The 24729-nt window shown below is 48.5% G+C and overlaps 1 protein-coding gene across 8 annotated transcripts in view; it reads right to left on the bottom strand.

The window, feature by feature from the left end:
- cntln (centlein, centrosomal protein) overlaps nucleotides 1-14884 on the bottom strand; it is a 725020-nt gene extending 710136 nt beyond the window's left edge. For 2 of the 8 annotated variants that reach the window (XM_072517506.1, XM_072517514.1), the window contains exons 1-2: nucleotides 9510-9617; nucleotides 5502-5595 (exon numbers count right to left, since the gene is read on the bottom strand). In XM_072517506.1, the coding sequence (XP_072373607.1) occupies nucleotides 5502-5582 (81 nt within the window). In that variant the 5' untranslated portion in view covers nucleotides 5583-5595; nucleotides 9510-9617. Of the gene's footprint in view, nucleotides 1-5501; nucleotides 5596-8367; nucleotides 8594-8842; nucleotides 8910-9487; nucleotides 9618-11275; nucleotides 11377-14776 lie in introns of those variants that run through there. The other 6 variants (XM_072517511.1, XM_072517513.1, XM_072517512.1 and 3 more) reach the window with 6 other exon arrangements.
- Between the last annotated feature and the right edge of the window lie 9845 nt (nucleotides 14885-24729).

Raw genomic sequence — 24729 nt, 5'->3', positions numbered from 1 at the left:
TGTGTGTGTTGGAATTTAAAGGGGTATATATTTACATTTTAAGATTACTCATTGTATGTCAACTATTTTTTTGGAACTTGCTTTCTAAAAATAAGTTTTTGTGAGTGAACTAAACATTTACACTTATGGTGCCACATTTGGAGTAGTTGGGCTAGAGAAACTGCACACTCAACCCGTCCCAGTTATAACAATGTGTTGTAGGTACACCCACAGGTGCTGCCATAAAGAGATTTCCAGGATTTTGACGCAGCGACAGTGAAGGAACAACGATATAGTTTCAAATCAGGGTGATGAGTGGCTTGGACGGGAACTTGCAAGCGGTGGTGTTCCCATGCATCAGTTGGTTAAGGTCATAGGTTTGGAATGTGCTGTCGAAGAAGCCTTGGTCAGTTTCTGTAGTGCATCTTGGAGATGGTACACATTGCTAATAATGTGTATTGGTGATGGGGGGAGTGAATGTTAAAAGTGATGGATGGGATGCCATAAAGCCGGGCTGCATTGACCTGGATGGTATCGAGCTTCTTAAGTGTTGTTGGAGCTGCACTCATCCAGGCAAGTAGAATATGAAAACGTACGAATTCGGAGCAGGCGAAGGCCTTTTGGCCCCCCAAGCCAGTTCTACCGTTCAAGAAGATCATGGCTAATCAGATGTGGCCTCAATTCCACATTTCCACTGACACCCAATAGCCTTTAACTCCCCAAGAATCTATCTACCTACAGACAAGTTTTTTGTATAATGCTGCATTCTCGACATGCAGGGCAAACATTCAGTTAAGAGTTTCACTGGTTAACAGTCAAAGTATTGAGACAATGTGGGAAAACACTTGGTGACTTGTATACTCTTCCCACCTATGATGTATAAGGTATTGCTGAGTAGCCCTGACTGACTTCCTTTGGGTCTCTTTTGCTGCACTTCTTTCTGAAGATTGCACTTCTTTCTGCACATTGCATGATCTTCCACTGGGCAACTGGACTATTCTACTGTGGGTACGGTGCCCTTTCGCCTACTTCAGGCCTTAGCATCTCAAATACTGTGTCTCTAAAGCTGGATGTTGTTCGTTGGTGCTACTTTACATTAACAACAGATACAATACATCCTCGTTGAGTCTTTGACTGGCAATGAGCGACCTTATTTTAAATAATTGCAGCAGCACCAGATAACCACTCCCAAAGTACATGATAAATTCACCAGACGCTCAATGTATTAGGGCCAACACTGGAAGATTTGTTGAAGATGTTCATGATTTCCATATATAGGGCAAAAACACCAACACTCCATCCACATCTATATCCACTGCTCTCTACATTAATGTACAGATACCTGACTATGATCTTGCTAGCTTGTGGGCCCTGGCTCTTAAACGGAATGTGCTACGTAGCTTTACCATTTTCTTGCTCCTCAGTTGTTCCCTGCCATTAGCTTTCATCCTGCCTTTGGTCCAATTCAGGAGTGGGACAAAGGGAAGTATCAGTCCATCCTGCTAACTTGATTGTAACACTCGTCATCCAGCTTTTATCACCCACCAATTTTTAGCATTTGCAGTTTTTCCTTCTTACATTGCTGCAAATGTTTGATAACAATTCATTCTTCAAATAGTCATGAAAACAATACTTCCATAGGAAGAAATACAGTCCAAATAAGGTCATCACACTTTCAATTTTTATTTTAATCTTTGATGCTTAATTCAAGATTGTTACAAAAATAAAGTTAAATACATGCATTGTTCTATTGCTGCAATATTGTTTATACCATCAATGCAGCATGAATTGAAAACTATTTCTCCACAGGAGATTGGTTCTCTAACTGAGAGAAACAAGAATTGTTGAGTTAATTTTTTTTAAAGTTTCACCAATCGCTTCTCAGCCTTTTGGCTAAAATGAGCGCGAGATCAGGTGTAATGCCTGGCTCTGGTATGTCTCTCTTGTGAGGACCATAAATTGGATTCAATTTGAATTTGAATTGCTTTTTGGAGTAGACAAGGATTCTGAGCTTTGGCTTTGTAACTCGAGAAAGACATTTTTTTAAAGTTTCACCGAAATAAGCATGGAAAAAACCAATCGCCAATGATCAACATTTAATTTGGATCGAGAATTTTGTTCATTAACATGTCAATTTTCCACCTTATATTTTAATGAGCTGTATCTCCTAATCTAGAATAAAGTAACTAGGTCAAGTGCTGCAACTTGAAGAGAAATCAATAGTTAATCACCTGTTTCTTTGAGTCAAGAAATAAAAAATGATGAACCACTCAATAGTAAATATTCCACAGGTTGACATGGTGGCGCATACTTCAGAGATGCATCATAGATTCTTTATTATAAAGTAATATATATTTCAAATAAATCCACTATAATCTAAGAAACAATCGTGATCAAAAAATCACTTTGCTTTACAAAAGGCTTTAATCTAAACCAGACATTCACTGATAAATTTAACATTTCTAATAACCGCTGTTTAACTTGTGTGATGGAAAAGAAGTATAACTTCTTAATTTGGTATCGTTCCCAGCAGGAGACAGATTCTGTGATAAAAGCTAATGAAATGAGGTTAAGTGGTGCTATTGTAATGGTACTCCAGCAAGCCACGTCAGAGACAAAGTAGATGGCAGGAACGCCAGTGGCACAATTCGCTTTAAAAAAAATTAAATCTCAACAACAGAAAAGAGGTCACATAGAATTCAGATTCTTCAAAAACAAAGATTGCGACTCTTTTAAAAAAAATATTGCAACAAAAACGTTTGTGTAGAAATTCATGACAGTACTATCTGTTGCCTGTAGTAATTTGTCCTCTCAACAATGGCACAATATAAAATTGGCTATATTGTGAATATACCCAGAGCTGGTGTGAACTTAGTGCACAAATAAAGCAGTTAAGGAGCAAGAACCACTGCTCTCAGTTGAAAAACTGCAGATCAAATTCAAGTAACCACAGGTGAAGCTCTGCGCCCCATTTTTCACAGCTTTGCAGCTAAACCAACACAACACAATGTCACTTCAAAGCTGGACAGCACGATGTCTGAAAATATAAACAGTTATTATGTACTCAGTGATCTAAATTAGTTACTCTAATTTAAAAAGTTAATTCCATATATGCATATTTATAATAAGCAGTTGGCAGCAATACAACCTGAGATAAACCACTCCCTCTTCATTCTTATCGTATATAACTTTTACAATTTGGGCTTTCTCCCAAACCGTCCATTCATAGCAATAAGACAGTTTCTATTAGCAGATGTAGCATTCGATGATTTGGATGGGATATCTTTGTCTACTGTGAATGGAATAGCATGGCACAAGACTAATAATTGCACTTTAATTACAGTCCGACACACAAGAGCATCTGGCTCACTTGGCCATTATTTATCCCTCAATCAACAACAGTAAAACAAATAATCCGGTTGTTAGCACATTGCCATTTGTGGGAGATGCTGTGTGCAAGTGTGCTGCAATTTTTCAGGCATTACTACAGTGACTGCAGTTCAAAGGGGACGTCATTGTCTGCAAAGCACTTTTGGTCATACTGAGCTGGTGAAAGTGCAATAGAAATGCAAGTCCTTCTCTTCTTTTACCCCAAAATATTATAATGCCAAACACTCAGGTTAGAATAAAGTATATTTACAAGTAAATAAAGGATACAGAAAGTTACTGACAGTATTTCTTTCGGGCATATTTCTCACACAGACCAGTATCAGCAAACTTTTTTGATGAAACAGTCTTTTATAATTTTCCAGGGGTGATGCTTTGACAGGTAGATAGTCAACATCTTTTCCCAAAGGTAGGGGAGTCTAAAACTAGAGGGCATAGGTTTAAGGTGAGATAGGAGAGATTCAGAAGGGCCCAGAGGGGCAATTTCTTCACTCAGAGGGTAGTGAGTGTCTGGAATGGGCTGCCAGAGGTAGTAGTAGAGGCGGGTACAATTGTGTCTTTTAAAAAACATTTAGATAGTTACATGGGTAAGATGGGTATAGAGGGTTATGGGCCAAGTGCGGGCAACTGGGACTAGCTTAATGGTAAAAACTGGGCGGCATGGACTGGTTGGGCCGAAGGGCCTGTTTCCATGCTGTAAACTTCTATGATTCTATGATTCTATGGGTGGAGTAATATCCCTTCACACCAGATGGAATCTAAATATCCAACCCAAAAACTGAACTGAATAATCAACTAAAGATGCTTGGGAAAGAAAGGGTGCACATTTTCAAATTCAAGTTGTCGATCAACATTCTCTTTCTCCCACAGTCTGCATCCCTCTATTGTTCCTTCAATCACCTCTTTAAGTTCTCATGCCTCAGAATATAGGCAATCGACCTAATTGCCTTTTCTTGGTGATATTCACTAACGATCTTTCCTTCTTCAACATCGGGAGGACTTCTTCTCATATTCTTCTTCTCAGCTTTGACAAAGGGTCATCTGGACTCCAAACGTTAGCTCAAAGTCTACCTACAGATGCTGCCAGACTTGCTGAGATTTTCCAGCATTTTCTCTTTGGTTTCTTCTTGTATGTTGTCCCCAAATGACTGCTCAGCCCTCCGCCAGAGCCACATTTCACAACTTCTCAAGCCTTTGGATGTCCACTTTTCCCAAGATCCACGTTTCAGCTCCGTTAACAAGGCATTCCAAATCAGTCTTAAAAATTATTTTCTTGAAATCTCCAGTAATTCCCATGCTGAGGGTCAACACTTTGTTTGAAGAATACATTCTTCGTCATTGTTAATATAGCCATGAGGTATTTTTCGCAGTGATCTTGGTCTGACAAGATTCTTCCCAAGTACACACACTGTAATTGATATCTGTTCCAAATGTTGTCAATTTACCTTGAGCTCTACTTTCTCACCATTATTTCTTACAATCTTTATAGCTTACATCTTTTTTCATTTAATTTTAATTCTGTAGACTTTTTAGCACTTCTATCCGCTCATAGCTGCATATCTTCTGCTGTGCTTGCTACTAGGACCTGGTTGCTTGCTAATCTCACTACCTTCACCAATTGACCTCCAACTTTTGGTATTTCAGTTGAGGCTTCCTCTGTCATGGCTTCTGCATGTTAAAGAGCAATGGTTTATATGCACAGTGATATAAAACATGCAATGATCCCAATTCAACACATTATGAAAACTGCTCGTCACAGTCCCGGACAAAATCTCTTCACTATTCAGGAGTAACGAGATAAAATGATGAGCAAGATAAGTATTTTTAAAAACTAACAGCTTGCTTGGAATTCTTATTGAGCAGAGTGGCAAACAACATAATCTATACATTAGTTTAAATGAAAATAGAAAATGTGTTTTCTCTGTTTAAGTTCTAATATTCATTTGCACATTCACTATTATCCTTCCACAGCATTACAAAGTGCATAACCAGGTCAATCAGGCCCAATGGTTCACGCTGGTGTTTATGCTGCACTTGAGCTTAAACACAACAAATCTTAAAATCGTCTTTTCTACGGGACTGCAGTTGATCAAATACAAAAGTGGACAACGTCCACACCATACAAACAAACTCACCTGACACTGAGCAAGTTCTTCTGACAGCTTGTGCACTTGTTCCTCCAGCAGTAGCTGAGGGTCACACTGTGTTGAAGCCATGTTAATGAAACACCTTTTTAGAAAGCACAGAAAGAAATGCACAGGATCAGATGGTGGTGATGATTATTGCAATAGATCTGGTTGGAGACTATTCACAGCACAGTGCTCAGTACAGAGTACCACATCTCAGGGAGGATACATTGGCTTCAAAGGGCAAGTGCAGCACAGACTGACCAGAACAATATTTGGACAAAGGAGTTAACTCATGAGACCTGGTTGCATTCAACTGGGGGACAGAAGATGAAAGCTCGGAGATGTTTAAAATGTTTAGTGTGTTCAATTGGATCGATAGAAAGTGATTTCCTAGGTTGGGGGAGTCAAAATAAGGAGGAAAAGCCTTTAAATTAAAGTTAGGCTCTTAGGGATAACATCAGGAAGCATCTCTTCACACAAAGGAGAGCAGCAATCTGTGATTCAATTGAAAATGTCAAAATTGAAGATTGATAGACTTTTCTTCGGTAAGAGTATTAAGGGTTACAAAAGCAAGCGAGGTAAATGGAGTTAAAATACAGATCAGCAATAATCTAATCGAATGATTTATAGTGATATCAGAAATGTGTGGGTTTACATAGCAGGAAATGATTGACAGGCTGAGTGAGGACCACCTGAGTGAGGACCAGCTAATCGAGGTCTTTACAGTGATGAGAGGTTTTGATAGAGTGGATGCAGAGAGAATGTTTTCTCGTGTGAGGAAGAGAAAAACTCAGGGACGTCAATATAGGACAGTCACCAAGAAATCCAACAGAGAATCCAGAAGAAACTTCCAAGGGCTGGTGCAGAGTCAATGGGCCGAATGGCCTCCTTCTGCACTGTAAATTCTATGATTCTATGCGGACAATGTGGCCTATCCAATGTAGCTAATTAACCATAACACAGTGTCTCTGTACTAGAGATGTTGGCTCAGGAGAGGACACTGATATTGGAGTGCCTATCCTGTCATTGTATTTGCAGGATCTTGCAGTGGTATCTCACTTCTCTAGGGATTTAAGATGTCTGCTGTACTTGCCCATGTCGCTGACACATGCAGGAGGGCAGGTAGCATTGCAGTCCCCTGGGCCAGTAGGTTGGCACGTACAAGCCTCAAGGTAAAATGGTTTGGTGACTGTTGAAATGATTGCAGGAGAGCAACACATTAGTGTGAAGTGTCACATGGTGCTGCATGCCACATCATGACCTTAGCAGAGCTTTGCGAAATTGCGCAAAATAGTGACCCGAAAATAAAGCTAAAGTTAAAATCGAGTTTCTGTGATGGAATGCTGCTCACTTCAAGAGGTCGACCAAAACCGAGAGCCCATTGCAGTGGGAAGAAAGACAACCTGCAGTTCCAAATAGTGGACACTATGCAAAACCCTTCAACTCAGCGAAAACAAGTCAAAAGCTTGAACTGGAAAACCTTCATGTACCATAAGGGATTTGCTGTGTTTCGCACAGCCCAAAGTAATTTACTACTGAGCAGATCTCGATGGACAGATCAAGCAAATTACATAATGATGCAAAGCTCCAACTGCTACTGGAAGTGGTGATGAAAAATGGCCTGAAACCTTCAAGGATTCAGCTGTTGCTCTTGGAGATTATTAGACATACAGAGGTGACACAATCATTCAAGATGGCACCTTGCACAAAGGAACTAAAGTAATTCTTCCCAGAGAGGAGAAAACATATGCTGAAGCACAATCATGCAAGAAATCAAGCAATCGAGTCCAGTATGAGGAAGGCAAGAAGTGTTCAAACATGAACTGAGAACATAAAACTAAACAAGCTAAAGAACCACATGATTCATGAGATCCAAGATAGACCATGGATTGAGCTTGGAGTTGATCTCTTCACTCTCACAGGAACTGATTATCGCATCACCATCTACTATTCAAACTGAGAGATAGACCAGCTGATGTCAACCACCATCAGTGAGATCACAGAACGCCTGAAAGCACACTTCAATCGCCATGACATTCCTGACATTGTGATGAACAACAATGGCCCCCAAGTCACAAGTGAAGAATTCAAGTGAATGATTGGGAAAATCTGCACGATACATCATCTCCTCATTATCCCCAGTAAAATGAAATGGCCAAGTCACTGGTGAAAATTGCCATTCAGATCCAAAAATCACTTCGGTCCAGCACAGATGTGAAAAAGCCAATATTAAGAGTGGAGAAACACACCTACTGAAGGCATGAAAAGTAGTCCAGTCCAATGAGCAGTCAGCTGCAACCTAACTTATCTTCTAATAAACATATAAAATTATGAAGGGAATAGATAGGATAGATGCGGGCAGGTTGTTTCCACTGGTGGGTGAAAGCAGGACTAGGGGGCATAGCCTCAAAATAAGGGGAAGTAGATTTAGGACTGAGTTTAGGAGGAACTTCTTCACCCAAAGGGTTGTGAATCTCTGGAATTCCTTGCCCAGTGAAGCAGTAGAGGCTCCTTCTTTAAACGTTTTTAAGAAAAAGATAAATACCTTTCTAAAGAATAGAGGGATTCGGGGATATGGTGTTCGGGCCGGAGAGTGGAGCTGAGTCCACAAAGATCAGCCATGATCTCATTGAATGGCGGAGCAGGCTCGAGGGGCCAGATGGCCTACTCCTGTTCCTAGTTATTATGTTCTAATAGCCAGAAATCTACTGAAGCCGGATGTCGTAACAGGAGTGAGTGACAAGATCAAAGTGAAATGACAGCAAGCCAAATATCACTTTGATGAAGCTGCCAAACTTGTGCCTGAGCTGAGAACAGAGAGTGGGTCAGAGCGCAAACATTCAGCGCACTCCAATTCCCGGGGCTGGATTACCGGATTCCCGGGACCGGATCCCGGATTCCCGGGGCTGGATTACCGGATTCCCGGGGCTGGATCCCGGATTCCCGGGGCTGGATTACCGGATTCCCGGGGCTGGATCCCGGATTCCCAGGGCTGGATCCCGGAGCTGATTGCTGGGTCCCGGGGCTGGATAACCGGATTCCCGGGGCTGGATTACCGGATTCCCGGGGCTGGATCCCGGATTCCCGGGGCTGGATCCCGGATCTGATTGCTCGATCCCGGGGCTGGATTACCGGATTCCCGGGGCTGGATCCCGGATTCCCGGGGCTGGATCCCGGAGCTGATTGCTGGATCCCGGAGCTGATTGCTCGATCCCGGGGCTGGATTACCGGATTCCCGGGGCTGGATCCCGGATTCTCGGGGCTGGATCCCGGAGCTGATTGCTCGATCCCGGGGCTGGATTACCAGATTCCCGGGACCGGATCCCGGATTCCCGGGGCTGGATTACCGGATTCCCGGGGCCGGATCCCGGATTCCCGGGGCTGGATCCCGGATTCCCGGGGCTGGATTACCGGATTCCCGGGGCTGGATTACCGGATTCCCGGGGCTGGATCCCGGATTCCCGGGGCTGGATCCCGGAGCTGATTGCTGGATCCCGGGGCTGGATTAACGGATTCCCGGGGCTGGATCCCGGATTCCCGGGGCTGGATCCCGGATCTGATTGCTCGATCCCGGGGCTGGATTACCGGATTCCCGGGGCTGGATCCTGGATTCCGGGGGCAGGATTACCGGATTCCCGGGGCTGGATCCCGGGGCTGGATCCCGGATTCCCGGGGCTGGATCCCGGGGCTGGATTACCGGATCCCCGGGGCTGGATCCCGGATTCCCGGGGCTGGATTACTGGATTCCCGGGGCCGGATCCCGGATTACCGGGGCTGGATCCCGGGGCTGGATTACCGGATTCCCGGGGCTGGATCCCGGGGCTGGATTACCGGATTCCCGGGGCTGGATCCCGGAGCTGGATTACCGGATTCCCGGGGCCGGATCCCGGATTCCCGGGGCTGGATCCCGGGGCTGGATTACCGGATTCCCGGGGCTGGATCCCGGGGCTGGATTACCGGATTCCCGGGGCTGGATCCCGGGGCTGGATTACCGGATTCCCGGGGCTGGATTACCGGATTCCCGGGGCTGGATCCCGGATTCCCGGATTGCCTGTTCTCTGGATCCGGGCTCCGCCGCAGCTTCTGTTGGTTCAAACTGCCCGCCTCCCGTAAAGCAAATTCAGCCCCGTCCGCGCGACACTTTGCGACAGCGGGGTAGCCCCCGCCCCTGGCACAGGCCACGCCCCCTCATCCCTGACCCCGCCTCCTCATCCCTGACCCCGCCCCCTCATCCCTGACCACCAACCCTCATCCCTGGCCCCGCCCCACGTTCCGGGCCCCGCCCCACGTCCCGGGCCACGCCCCTCATCCTGGGCCCCGCCCCCTGCCCTGTGACGTCACCCCAGCGTGTGCTCCTGAATCCGGATCCTTTTTTCCTCTCATGGCTGCAAAAGGGTCAGATTGCATTTCCCCTTCACCCGCAACCCTCCCCTGCCTGTAACCCGCAACCCTCCCCTGCCTGCAACCCGCAACCCTCCCCTGCCTGCAACCCGCAACCCTCCCCTGCCTGCAACCCGGGGCTGGATTACCGGATTCCCGGGACCGGATCCCGGATTCCCGGGGCTGGATTACCGGATTCCCGGGGCTGGATCCCGGATTCCCGGGGCTGGATTACCGGATTCCCGGGGCTGGATCCCGGATTCCCAGGGCTGGATCCCGGAGCTGATTGCTGGGTCCCGGGGCTGGATAACCGGATTCCCGGGGCTGGATTACCGGATTCCCGGGGCTGGATCCCGGATTCCCGGGGCTGGATCCCGGATCTGATTGCTCGATCCCGGGGCTGGATTACCGGATTCCCGGGGCTGGATCCCGGATTCCCGGGGCTGGATCCCGGAGCTGATTGCTGGATCCCGGAGCTGATTGCTCGATCCCGGGGCTGGATTACCGGATTCCCGGGGCTGGATCCCGGATTCTCGGGGCTGGATCCCGGAGCTGATTGCTCGATCCCGGGGCTGGATTACCAGATTCCCGGGACCGGATCCCGGATTCCCGGGGCTGGATTACCGGATTCCCGGGGCCGGATCCCGGATTCCCGGGGCTGGATCCCGGATTCCCGGGGCTGGATTACCGGATTCCCGGGGCTGGATTACCGGATTCCCGGGGCTGGATCCCGGATTCCCGGGGCTGGATCCCGGAGCTGATTGCTGGATCCCGGGGCTGGATTAACGGATTCCCGGGGCTGGATCCCGGATTCCCGGGGCTGGATCCCGGAGCTGATTGCTGGATCCCGGGGCTGGATTAACGGATTCCCGGGGCTGGATCCCGGATTCCCGGGGCTGGATCCCGGATCTGATTGCTCGATCCCGGGGCTGGATTACCGGATTCCCGGGGCTGGATCCTGGATTCCGGGGGCAGGATTACCGGATTCCCGGGGCTGGATCCCGGGGCTGGATCCCGGATTCCCGGGGCTGGATCCCGGGGCTGGATCCCGGATTCCCGGGGCTGGATCCCGGGGCTGGATCCCGGATTCCCGGGGCTGGATCCCGGGGCTGGATTACCGGATCCCCGGGGCTGGATCCCGGATTCCCGGGGCTGGATTACTGGATTCCCGGGGCCGGATCCCGGATTCCCGGGGCTGGATCCCGGGGCTGGATTACCGGATTCCCGGGGCTGGATCCCGGAGCTGGATTACCGGATTCCCGGGGCCGGATCCCGGATTCCCGGGGCTGGATCCCGGGGCTGGATTACCGGATTCCCGGGGCTGGATCCCGGGGCTGGATTACCGGATTCCCGGGGCTGGATCCCGGGGCTGGATTACCGGATTCCCGGGGCTGGATTACCGGATTCCCGGGGCCGGATCCCGGATTCCCGGGGCTGGATTACCGGATTCCCGGGGCTGGATCCCGGATTCCCGGATTGCCTGTTCTCTGGATCCGGGCTCCGCCGCAGCTTCTGTTGGTTCAAACTGCCCGCCTCCCGTAAAGCAAATTCAGCCCCGTCCGCGCGACACTTTGCGACAGCGGGGTAGCCCCCGCCCCTGGCACAGGCCACGCCCCCTCATCCCTGACCCCGCCTCCTCATCCCTGACCCCGCCCCCTCATCCCTGACCACCAACCCTCATCCCTGGCCCCGCCCCACGTTCCGGGCCCCGCCCCACGTCCCGGGCCACGCCCCTCATCCTGGGCCCCGCCCCCTGCCCTGTGACGTCACCCCAGCGTGTGCTCCTGAATCCGGATCCTTTTTTCCTCTCATGGCTGCAAAAGGGTCAGATTGCATTTCCCCTTCACCCGCAACCCTCCCCTGCCTGTAACCCGCAACCCTCCCCTGCCTGTAACCCGCAACCCTCCCCTGCCTGCAACCCGCAACCCTCCCCTGCCTGCAACCCTCCCCTGCCTGCAACCCGCAACCCTCCCCTGCCTGCAACCCGCAACCCTCCCCTGCCTGCAACCCTCCCCTGCCTGCAACCCGCAACCCTCCCCTGCCTGCAACCCGCAACCCTCCCCTGCCTGCAACCCGCAACCCTCCTCTGCCCACAACCCTCCCCTGCCTGCAACCCGCAACCCTCCCCTGCCTGCAACCCGCAACCCTCCCCTGCCTGCAACCCGCAACCCTCCCCTGCCCACAACCCTCCCCCACCCATTCCCTGCCTGCAACCTGCAATCCTCCCCAACCCGCAACCCTCCCCTGCCTGCAACCCGCAACCCTCCCCTGCCCACAACCCTCCCCCACCCATTCCCTGCCTGCAACCTGCAATCCTCCCCAACCCGCAACCCTCCCCTGCCTGCAACCCGCTACCCTCCCCTGCCTGCAACCCGCTACCCTCCTCTGCCCACAACCCTCCCCTGCCTGCAACCCACAACCCTCCCCTGCCTGCAACCCGCTACCCTCCCCTGCCTGCAACCCGCTACCCTCCTCTGCCCACAACCCTCCCCTGCCTGCAACCCGCAACCCTCCCCTGCCTGCAACCCGCTACCCTCCTCTGCCCACAACCCTCCTCTGCCCACAACCCTCCTCTGCCCACAACCCTCCCCCACCCATTCCCTACCTGCAACCCTCCCCTGCCTGTAACCCGCTACCCTCCTCTGCCCGCAACCCTCCCCTCCCTGCAACCCGCAACCCTCCCCTGCCTGCAACCCGCAACCCTCCTCTGCCCACAACCCTCCCCCACCCATTCCCTGCCTGCAACCCGCAACCCTCCCCTGCCTGCAACCCGCAACCCTCCTCTGCCCACAACCCTCCCCCACCCATTCCCTGCCTGCAACCCGCAACCCTCCCCTGCCTGTAACCCGCAACCCTCCCCTGCCTGTAACCCGCAACCCTCCCCTGCCTGTAACCCGCAACCCTCCCCTGCCTGTAACCCGCAACCCTCCCCTGCCTGTAACCCGCAACCCTCCCCTGCCTGTAACCCGCAACCCTCCCCTGCCTGTAACCCGCAACCCTCCCCTGCCTGTAACCCGCAACCCTCCCCTGCCTGTAACCCGCAACCCTCCCCTGCCTGTAACCCGCAACCCTCCCCTGCCTGTAACCCGCAACCCTCCCCTGCCTGTAACCCGCAACCCTCCCCTGCCTGTAACCCGCAACCCTCCCCTGCCTGTAACCCGCAACCCTCCCCTGCCTGTAACCCGCAACCCTCCCCTGCCTGTAACCCGCAACCCTCCCCTGCCTGTAACCCGCAACCCTCCCCTGCCTGTAACCCGCAACCCTCCCCTGCCTGTAACCCGCAACCCTCCCCTGCCTGTAACCCGCAACCCTCCCCTGCCTGTAACCCGCAACCCTCCCCTGCCTGTAACCCGCAACCCTCCCCTGCCTGTAACCCGCAACCCTCCCCTGCCTGTAACCCGCAACCCTCCCCTGCCTGTAACCCGCAACCCTCCCCTGCCTGTAACCCGCAACCCTCCCCTGCCTGTAACCCGCAACCCTCCCCTGCCTGTAACCCGCAACCCTCCCCTGCCTGTAACCCGCAACCCTCCCCTGCCTGTAACCCGCAACCCTCCCCTGCCTGTAACCCGCAACCCTCCCCTGCCTGTAACCCGCAACCCTCCCCTGCCTGTAACCCGCAACCCTCCCCTGCCTGTAACCCGCAACCCTCCCCTGCCTGTAACCCGCAACCCTCCCCTGCCTGTAACCCGCAACCCTCCCCTGCCTGTAACCCGCAACCCTCCCCTGCCTGTAACCCGCAACCCTCCCCTGCCTGTAACCCGCAACCCTCCCCTGCCTGTAACCCGCAACCCTCCCCTGCCTGTAACCCGCAACCCTCCCCTGCCTGCAACCCTCCCTTGCCTGTAACCTGCAACCCTCCCCTGCCTGCAACCCTCCCCTGCCTGCAACCCTCCCCTGCCTGCCACTGCACATGGCAGCGAAACTAAATAGGAGCAGCAATAATGCATTCAAACCTCCTAATACCACCATGGGTGTAACAATCAATAACCGATTGTGATCGATGCAGTAACAGCATTCAGCTGCTGTCAAATACCCACACACAACACTCACAGGCAGCACACTCACTCCCTGTGCTGGGGCTGCAATTCCTACCCAACTTCTCACACCAGCATTTTCTGTCTCTTATCCGAAAGAAACACTTCTGCAGCCTTTACTGTTTAACCATCATAGAACGTACAGTGCAGAAGGAGGCTATTCGGCCTATCGAGTCTGCACTGGATCTTGGAAAGAGCACCTACTTAAGCCCACGTCTTCATCCTATCCCAATAACCCCAGCTAACCTTTTTGAACACTAAGGGGCAATTTATCATGGCCAATCCACCTAACCTGCATGTCTTTGGACTGTGGGAAGAAACCCGATCACCCGAAAAAAAAAACGCAGGCACGGGGAGAACGTGCAGACTCCGCACAGTCAGTGACCCAAGCTGGGAATCGAACCTGGGACCCTTGCGCTGTGAAGCAACAGTGCTAACCACTATGCTAACATGCCACCCACATTGACCTTTCGGTCAATTTCACCTACAGAAGATTCACCGTTTTACAACAATCAGGTTGCTTATATAATGTTGGGCTAGGGAAGAAGGGACTAGAGTCACTGGTTTCTAGGTCCAAATCAGTCACATTTCATTTTTAAATATATCCTGACTTTGTACCAGTACTTATGGATTTATTTTCACTTCTGCCCATTCTTCGGTGAAAACTGTAAATGGTGGTCCTTGCAGGAATGTGCAGGTATATAATTGCGATTCTGCTCAATCGCATCCTGCACTTTAACAGCAATGGGCATTATCTTGGACTGTAACTGTTTGGGAAATGCTCTTGTGCGACCCCACAACTTGAGTTGCAATTTGACATTACCCAGTGGCTTTTTCATGATTAAACGTAATACAGGCAGAACTTACCTTTGAGGGCAAGGTACAGTTCAGTCTACGTAGGCTTTGATGTGCACAGACCTTCTGTACAATTGTCAGAACGTTGTAGTTTCAAGACCCACTCCAGCGACTTGAGGACATAATCCAGGCTGACACTAGTGTAGTATGGTTGGAATGCTGCGAGGTGCCTCTGGGGAACATATAAAAGATCCTGAGGCACTATATGAAACAGAGGTAGGGAGTTCTTTCCAGTATCCCGCATTAATATTTATCCTTCAACCAACATCACCAAAATAAACAGGTTATCTGGTCATGATCACGGTGCTGTTTCTGGGAGCTTTCTGTGTATAAATTAGCTGCTAAATTTCCTACATTACAACAATGACAACATAACTGTTTCATTGGCTGTAAAGCATCTTGGGACATCCTGAGGTCATGGCTGGTGCAGGAATGTGAAGAATTCTGTTTTTTTTAAAACTGTTTTCCAGTGTTCCTGACCATAGTCAGCCATTATTGGCATATTATTTCTATCAATAACATGGATCAATCACTAACTATTTTGACTCTATGCTTCGGCTGGTTTAGCTCAGTGGGCTAGACAGCTGGTTTGTGATGCAAAACAAGGCCAGCAGCGCGGGTTCAATTCCCGTACCAGCTGAGAACTCTGAATTCTCCCTCTGTGTACCCGAACAGGCGCCGGAATGTGGCGACTAGGGGCTTTTCACAGTACGTTCATTGCACTGTTAATGTAAGCCTACTTGTGACGATAAAGATTATTTATTTACTTTTAAAATATGTGTGCAATGTTCTCTGTTTTCTTTGCAGGGAGTATTTGGCAATTGCTGGCCGACACATCGACCTCCATCATTGGCCAGAAAGGAAAAGGATTCGAACTTCCTTACTTTTAGAACAATCACTGACTGATTACATAATTGGCATTAGCTGAGAACAAATTAACACCTTCACATAATACAACCCACTGGATCTGCTCAGGAATTCTGTCCAACACTGGAAAGTTAGGCATGGCGGTAAAACTCATTGTTTCCACAATGCATCCCGAGAGCAGTTTTCTCCTTATGAAAAGCCTCAGCTGACCAAAAGTAAATGAAACATTTACCCTCTTCCCACTAGCCCTGTAGATGTGTTTTGTAACTGCTTGTGTAAAGTCAAGTTTCACATGAGCCACAATTTGCTCCAAGTCAACATTTGCAACCCCAACGACAACCTTGCCTGGCCCTCAGCAGAAACTTTGCATTGTAGCCTTTCATCCCATTCGCCTTCCTACGTTTTCACACAGGATAAAACCGACATGAACAGACCTCAGGCTGATACCTGATCCTCACCCCAACTTCCAATCCCAGCCACAAAACAACCATTTGGAATATTTTCACCATTACAATAATGCCCACCTCACCCTGGCATATTCTCTATTCATGGCAAAACTCCTTTTCAAGTCTTTATTAACTTTGTGATCAGTTTGGTCAATGATTTCCTCCCCTGCATTTTGCCCTACACAATCTACAATTCACGCAGAACATTATCAGTCAAATAATAATAATAATCGTTTATTGACACAAGTAGGCTTCAGTGAAGTTACTGTGAAAAGTCCCTAGTCGCCACATTCACCAAATACCCCTATAGTAAGTATTGTTCACATATTACTAATGCCTCACTGGCTTCCAATGGCTCTGTCTCATCCAGCTCATTGATAAATGCATCTTTGTTCTTCTTAAAAAGTCATGTTCTCAGTCCAACTACCTTGCAACCTCATCCACTGTTAATCTTGAACACTGCATTCTTCTTATTCTGATTTTCAGTGGATCAGACCTCCCTCTCCTCCACCATCAGTGAGCAAACCTTCGATATTACACCCCATACCCCGGAACTCTCCTCTGGATTCCTCAGCCCTGCTAAAACACTCATCATGTTCAAAAAGCTCCTCAAAATCTCTTCAGCCACACCTCCCATAATTATACGGCAGAGTTGTCCAACAAAGGGTCCACGGGTCCCAATCCAGCCAACCATGGCCTTTCTATCCGGCCCATGGATCCATTGTTCAAAATACAGGTACATTCAAGTGAGCCAGTCATCAGGAAATGTGGGAAAGAAACTGTCTGAGATTGGAGGAGCAGCGTGAAGGTGAGTGGCCAAGCTGCATTCTCTCTCCCCCACGCTCTCTCCCCCCCCCCACGCTCTCTCCCCCCACACGCTCTCTCCCCCCCCCACGCTCACTCCCCCCCCCCCACGCTCTCTCCCCCACACACTCTTTTTCCCCCCCACGCTCTCTCCCCCCCACGCTCTCTCCCCCCCCCACGCTCTCTCCCCCCCACGCTCTCTCCCCCCCGCGCTCTCTCCCCCCCACGCTCTCTCCCCCCCCACGCTCTCTCCCCCCCACGCTCTCTCCCCCCCCACGCTCTCTCCCCCACACACTCTTTCCCCCCCCCACACACTCTCTCTCCCCCCACGCTCTCTCCCCCCCACGCTCTCTCCCCCCCACGCTCTCTCCCCCCCCACGCTCTCTCCCCCCACGCTCTCTCCCCCCCCCCACGCTCTCTCCCCCACACACTCTCTCCCCACCACGCTCTCTCCCCCCACACTCTCTCCCCCCCCACGCTCTCTCTCCCCCACGCTCTCTCCCCCCCACGCTCTCTCCCCCCCACACTCTCTCCCCCCCACGCTTGACGAATGTGATATAAAATAGTTACTTTAGAGATATTAGTTAATGTAATGTAGAAATAAGCCACTTTGATTCTGGCAGGTAGAGACAAAGGGATTTGAGACCGCATGGAAAAAGCAGGAAGAGGTGTGTCTATGAGAGTGATGCTGCATTGATAGGGGCCGGAGAAAGGGATTGGAAGTGAGCCAATCAGAATAGATCAAAGAAGTCAGGAGGGACATAGGATGACCTATGGGTGTCGAGTATGTGAAACTTGATGCCATTTGAATGTATGAGTACTGATCTCTTTGTCTGGGACCTTCACTTAGTTCCCGGGACTGCAGACAGCAACATGTTGTCTGTATCACTGTGGACTAGGTAGCTTGCAAGCTGAATAAAATAACTTCTTTTTACGTGCAAATCCATCTCGACTTTTATTGAGGCCAGACTGACGGAGAAAGAAATTTGGGATTCAACACGCTCTCTCCCCCCCCACGCTCTCTCCCCCCCCCCCACGCTCTCTCCCCCCCCCACGCTCTCTCCCCCCCACACTCTCTCCCCCCCACGCTCTCTCCCCCCCACGCTCTCTCCCCCCCACGCTCTCTCCCCCCACGCTCTCTCCCCCCCACACTCTCTCCCCACCACGCTCTCTCCCCCCCACGCTCTCTCCCACCCACGCTCTCTCCCCCCCCACGCTCTCTCCCCCCCCACGCTCTCTCCCCCCCACGCTCTCTCCCCCCCACACTCTCTCCCCCCCCCACGCTCTCTCCCCCCCACGCTCTCTCCCCCCCCCACACTCTCTCCCCCCCACGCTCTCTCCCCCCCCACGCTCTCTCCCTCCCCCACGCTCTCTCCCCCCCACACTCTCTCCCCCACACAAGTGCCAAGATGGCAGAGCAGACAGGGTGGACCATAAGAAACAGCATTTGCAGCAACAGTGCTTGCCTGGCACCACCACCCATAGTGGCTGGAGTCTCTGACAGGGCAAAGTGAGGAAGTGCGTCTCGGCACCATCACAGCCATCCCATCTCTTCAAGCTTCCAGAAGAGCTCAAGAAAGCAACTCATCACCACCTTCTTAAGGGCAATTAGGGTTGGGCAATCAATGCTGACCCAGCCAGTGACACCCACATCCCAGGGATGAATTAATTTGATTTGATTTGATTTATTGTCACATGTACCGAAGTACAGTGAAAAGTATTTTTCTTCGGCCGAGGGAACGTACACAGTACGTACATAGTAAACAAAAGAATAATCAACAGAGTACATTGCCAAATGGTACATCGACAAACAGTGATTGGTTACAGTGCGGAACAAGGGGCCAAACAAAGCAAATACATGAGCAAGAGCAGCATAGGGTGTCATGTATAATGTTCTTACAGGGAACAGATCAGTCCGAGGGGGAGTCGTTGAGGAGTCTTGTAGCTGAGGGGAAGAAGCTGTTCCTATGTCTGGATGTGTGGGTCTTCAGACTTCTGTACCTTCTGCCTGATGGAAGGGTCTGGAAGAAGGCAATGCCTGGGTGGGAGGGGTAAAAAAATATTAAGATCATATTCTCCAGTCTAAGGTGGGCCTCCGGAAAGGCATTTGGATTTGCTACTGACAATGTAGTAAATGGCATCATTCCCAGATTCGGGACAGGTCTAGAATCTACCCCATTAGGAAATCAGGAGTTACATACCATTACAATTATGTTTTAGGAGAGGGTTTGTCAGAATTCCAACCCCTCTGTTGGCACAACACACATTTGTAAATCTACAGAAGACAAAACAAAATCTATAATTTTGTGTACTGTAATTTTCCTTCTCGCTCTAACATACATGCAGTTTTTTAAAATACACTCAATATAACCTTTACTTGAATAAAACTTTAAACAATTCATCTCCTGAGATTTTCTCCAATTAATTTTGGAAAAGGCTTAAGCAGAAAATTCCAAAAATTAAAGCAAGGTCTTCCAGTTCAGCTCACTGAATGGGGAGAATGTATCGCAGACAAGTAGATATACTCTCCAATTAGTAGAACAGGCTTGAGGGGATGAATAGCCGACCCCTCTTCCCATGTTCCTGTGTGAATGAGTAAACAAAATCACACCTTTTGGCAGAAATATCATCTGAATTTTTGAGTCAGGAGCCTTTGAGTAAAGACGAAGATACAACTCGATGTATAAATTTAATTTATTTTATTGTAAAATATGCAACTTTTAGTTGTGGTTATTCAACTATTTTAGACATTCGAAATTTCCGTTATTGAGGAAAAGAACGGAATGAAATATTCTGAACGTATTTGACATTGTGGGAATGTGGTGTCCAGGTTTTACAATCAGAGTGAAGAGTTTCCAATGTTTCCCAATCATCTACACAGCAATGTGGAAAATTGCCCAGAAGAGTCCTATACACAAGAAACAGGACAAATCCAACCCAGCCAATTACCGCCCTATCAGTCTCCTCTCCACCATCAGCAAAGTAATGGAAAGAGTCATCAACTGTGCTGTCGAGCGGCACTTACTCAGCAATAACCTGATCACTGACGCTCAGTTTTTATGTCCCGCCAGGGTCACTCAGTCCCTGACCTCATTACAGTCTTGGTTTAAACATGAACAAAAGAGGTAAACTCCAGAGGGGAGGTGAGAGTGACTGCCCTTGACACAAGGCAGCATTTGAGTTTGGCATCAAGGCGCCCTAGCTAAACTGGACTCAATGGGAATCAGGGGGAAAACTCTCCGCTGGTTGGAGTCATACCCGGCACAAAGGAAGATGGTTGTGGTGGTTGGAGGTCAATCATCTCAGCCCCAGGACATCACTGCAGGAGTTCCTCAGGGTAGTGTCTTCGGCCCGACCATCTTCAGCTGCTTCATCAATTACCTGTCTTCCATCATAGGGTCAGAAGTGGGGATGTTTGCGGATGACTGCACAATATTCAGCACCATTTGCGACTCCTCAGATACTGAAACAGTCCATGTCCAAATGCAGCAAGACCTGGACAATATCCAGGCTTGGGCTGACAAGTGGCAAGTTACATTCACACCACACAAGTGCCAGGCAATGACCATCTCCTACAAGAGATCCCTTCCATAAACATTCAATTCTTCCACCACCAATGAACAGTGGTTGCTGTGTTTACCATCTACAAGATGCACTGCAGGAACTGACCAAGGTTCCTTAGGCAGTACCTTCCAAACCCACAACTGCTACCATCTCGAAGGACAAGAGCAGCAGATATCTAGGAACCCCACCACCTGGCCAAGCCGCTCACCACCCCGACATGAGCTATGTCGCCATTCCTTCACTGTCGCTGGGACAACATCCTCTCTAACAGCACAGTGGCTGTACCTACACCTCAGGGACTGCAGCGGTTCAAGAAGGCAACTCGCCACCACCTTCTGAAGGACAACTAGGGATTGGCAATAAACGCTGGGCAGTGACATCCACGTCCTGCAAATGAATTTTTAAAAATAAAGCTGGACATAAGATGTCATGGTTAAAAATGAGAAAGAGATGCAGGACGATTTCTAATATTTTCTATGGATGTTCTGAATATCTACATATGTACTCAGATATGAAGATGCAAATGACTGCGGATGCTGGAATTTGAAACAAAAACAGAAAATACTGGGCAATCTCAGCAGGTCTGACAGCGTCTATGGAGAGAGAAGGGAGCTGACGTTCCGAGTCTGGTTGACTCTTTGTCAAAGCAGATGATTGCACAGTTTTACCAAATATTACAGCTTTGACAAGGAGCCATCCAGACTCGGAACGTCAGCTCCCTTCTCTCTCCACGGACGCTGTCAGTCCTGCTGAGATTATCCAGTATTTTCTGTTTTTGATGCTCAAATATGAGCTGCGCTGTGGATTACCACAGTTACAATTTGGGGGAAATATCTGTGCTGAATTCTCCTAAACTCCTTTCAATCCAACTTCATTATTTATTAGGCCACATTGATCAGAAATAGTTACTAAACCAAGGAGCTGAACGCTTTTAACCGAAGAGACTCTGCAACCTTTATGGAGTCCCTGTAGGCATCTTCACAGTCAATAGATATTCCTAAACATTTATTGACTTGGAGGGAGAAGAGGAAATAATTTAAATTTATGCAGTGCCTTTCACTATTTCAAGATGGCCCAACGCACCTCACAGCCAATGAGATATTTTGAAGTTGCCAATACTGTCCCACCTATTTTGCAGGAGTCTAGTAACGCCAATGTCTGGTATTCCAATTTACTGCACACAATTGCCAGCTGGGACTAATTAATGGACAGTGTTGAAAGTTTTTCTCTGAAACATGACAGTTCTTCACAACCACATGAATCATTTTAATCCAGTGTGTAATAAATATATAAACAATATGTGGGAGGGTGCGGCGTCTGTGTATATTTACGCGCTGCACTCTTCCCAGACCGCTAGTGCATTGTAACAGTGACAACCGGACTTCACGTCCTCGCTGGCTTCATGATTCCTTTCAGCTGTAACATTTCCATGGACAACACGGGTTGCCCCGTCTCTCCGAGGGAAGGAGCTGTGACTGGGCCACTTTAGCATCATTCTACAGTTGATGGCAAAACAGACCTCCCCCCCCACCTCCCCCACCCCCGAAATAACCGTGTTCATTAACCATCAAACAAAACATGGCAGAGGTAAATAATGAAATAAAGAATGGTAATTAAACCCAGCACCCTCTGCCGCACCAAAAGTACAAATCGACATGTGTTTCTATTTAAGCTCCATTGCCCAATGTAGTCTATTCGATTCATTTCTCTTCAGGATCTCGGTGTTGAAGAGGCAATTTAGGCAAAATTTGTCGCTAAATGTAAACACTTGTGTGCACTCCAATCACTTAGCTGGATGGATCTTGCATACAGTCATCAGTCATTTCCTGGGACAGAGGATTTGAAGTGTAACTGAGTGGGGAGCGCTGCTTATCCGGAATGTGTCCTTCGCCGCCTCGAGTGAACATGGAAAAGACCCAGAATTGGGAGCGAATGTTCCTTCTGCAACTGTCTCCGTTTCCAGGTGTTGCTGGAGATCTTGGATGTTTTTTTAAAAAGCTGTTTCCGAATGGTGAATTTCAGAAATTCAAACCCTCCCTTTGAAAGTTTTCTGCGTTTAGATTTCGGGCGGGGTAACCTTTTCTCGGAATTTCTATTAAAAACATCTTGGAAACTCCCAATGCTCGGGCAGTCTGTCACCCCTCCCCCCCCCCCCGGCCCCCCGCAACCCACCAATCCAGAGCAGAATAAATAAACTGAGGGGTTCCGCAAATTTGAGATGCAGAAGTTGACAATGTCCGTGATCAGAGCAAGTTTACAATGTCACTGATCAGAGTAAGTTTACAATGTCCGTGATCAGAGTAGGTTTACAATGTCCCTGATCAGAGTAAGTTTACAATGTCCCTGATCAGAGTAAGTTTACAATAACCGTGATCAGAGTAACTTTACAATATCCGTGATCAGAGTAAGTTTACAATGTCCCTGATCAGAGCAAGTTTACAATGTCCCTGATCAGAGCAAGTTTACAATGTCCCTGATCAGAGCAGGTTTACAATGTCCCTGATCAGAGTAAGTTTACAATGTCTCTGATCAGAGTAAGTTGTCAATGTCCCTGATCAGAGCAAGTTTACAATGTCCCTGATCAGAGCAAGTTTACAATGTCCCTGATCAGAGTAAGTTTACAATGTCCCTGATCAGAGCAAGTTTACAATGTCCCTGATCAGAGCAGGTTTACAATGTCCCTGATCAGAGCAGGTTTACAATGTCCCTGATCAGAGTAAGTTTACAATGTCTCTGATCAGAGTAAGTTGTCAATGTCCCTGATCAGAGCAAGTTTACAATGCCTGTGATCAGAGTAAGTTTACAATGTCCATGATCAGAGTAAGTTTACAATGTCCCCGATCAGTTTAAGTTTACAATGTCCGTCACCAGAGTAAGTTTACAATGTCCCTGATCAGAGTAAGTTTATAATGTCCCTGATCAGAGTAAGTTTACAATGTCACTGATCAGAGTAAGTTTACAATGTCCCTGATCAGAGTAAGTTTACAATGTCCCTGATCAGAGCAAGTTTACAATGTCACTGATCAGAGTAAGTTTACAATGTCCCTGATCAGAGGAGGTTTACAATGTCCCTGATCAGAGTAAGTTTACAATGTCACTGATCAGAGTAAGTTTACAATGTCACTGATCAGAGTAAGTTTACAATGTCCCTGATCAGAGCACGTTTACAATGTCACTGATCAGAGTAAGTTTACAATGTCCCTGATCAGAGCAAGTTTACAATGTCCCTGATCAGAGCAAGTTTACAGTGTCCCTGATCAGAGTAAGTTTACAATGTCCCTGATCAGAGTACGTTTACAATGTCCCTGATCAGAGCAAGTTTACAATGTCCCTGATCAGAGTAAGTTTACAATGTCCCTGATCAGAGCCAGTTTACAATGTCCCTGATCAGAGTAAGTTTACATTGTCCCTGATCAGAGTAAGTTTACAATGTCACTGATCAGGGTACGTTTACAATGTCCCTGATCAGAGCAAGTTTCCAATATCCATGATCAGAGTAAGTTTACAATGTCTGTGATCAGAGTAAGTTTACAATGTCCCTGATCAGAGTAAGTTTATAATGTTTCATTTCAGAGTAAGTTTACAATGTCCGTATTCAGTGTCCGTGTTCAGTGTAAGTTTACAATGTCCCTGATCAGAGAAAGTTTACAATGTCAATGATCAGAGTAAGTTTACAATGTCACTGATCAGAGTAAGTTTACAATGTCCCTGATCAGAGTAAGTTTACAATGTCACTGATCTGAGTAAGTTTACAATGTCCCTGATCAGAGTAAGTTTATAATGTCCCTGATCAGAGTAAGTTTACAATGTCCCTGATCAGAGGAGGTTTACAATGTCCCTGATCAGAGGAGGTTTACAATGTCCCTGATCAGAGTAAGTTTACAATGTCCCTGATCAGAGCAAGTTTACAATGTCCCTGATCAGAGTACGTTTACAATGTCCCTGATCAGAGCAAGTTTACAATGTCCCTGATCAGAGTAAGTTTACAATGTCCCTGATCAGAGCCAGTTTACAATGTCCCTGATCAGAGTAAGTTTACAATGTCACTGATCAGGGTACGTTTACAATGTCCCTGATCAGAGCAAGTTTCCAATATCCCTGATCAGAGTAAGTTTACAATGTCTGTGATCAGAGTAAGTTTACAATGTCCCTGATCAGAGTAAGTTTACAATGTCACTGATCAGAGTAAGTTTACAATGTCCCTGATCAGAGTAAGTTTATAATGTCCCTGATCAGAGTAAGTTTACAATGTCCCTGATCAGAGGAGGTTTACAATGTCCCTGA

The sequence above is a fragment of the Scyliorhinus torazame genome, chromosome 9, assembly GCF_047496885.1.
Source record: "Scyliorhinus torazame isolate Kashiwa2021f chromosome 9, sScyTor2.1, whole genome shotgun sequence".
In the NCBI taxonomy this organism is placed as follows: Eukaryota; Metazoa; Chordata; class Chondrichthyes; order Carcharhiniformes; family Scyliorhinidae; genus Scyliorhinus; species Scyliorhinus torazame.
Note: the sequence above shows the minus strand (reverse complement) of the source record. Positions and strands in the feature narration are given on the sequence as shown.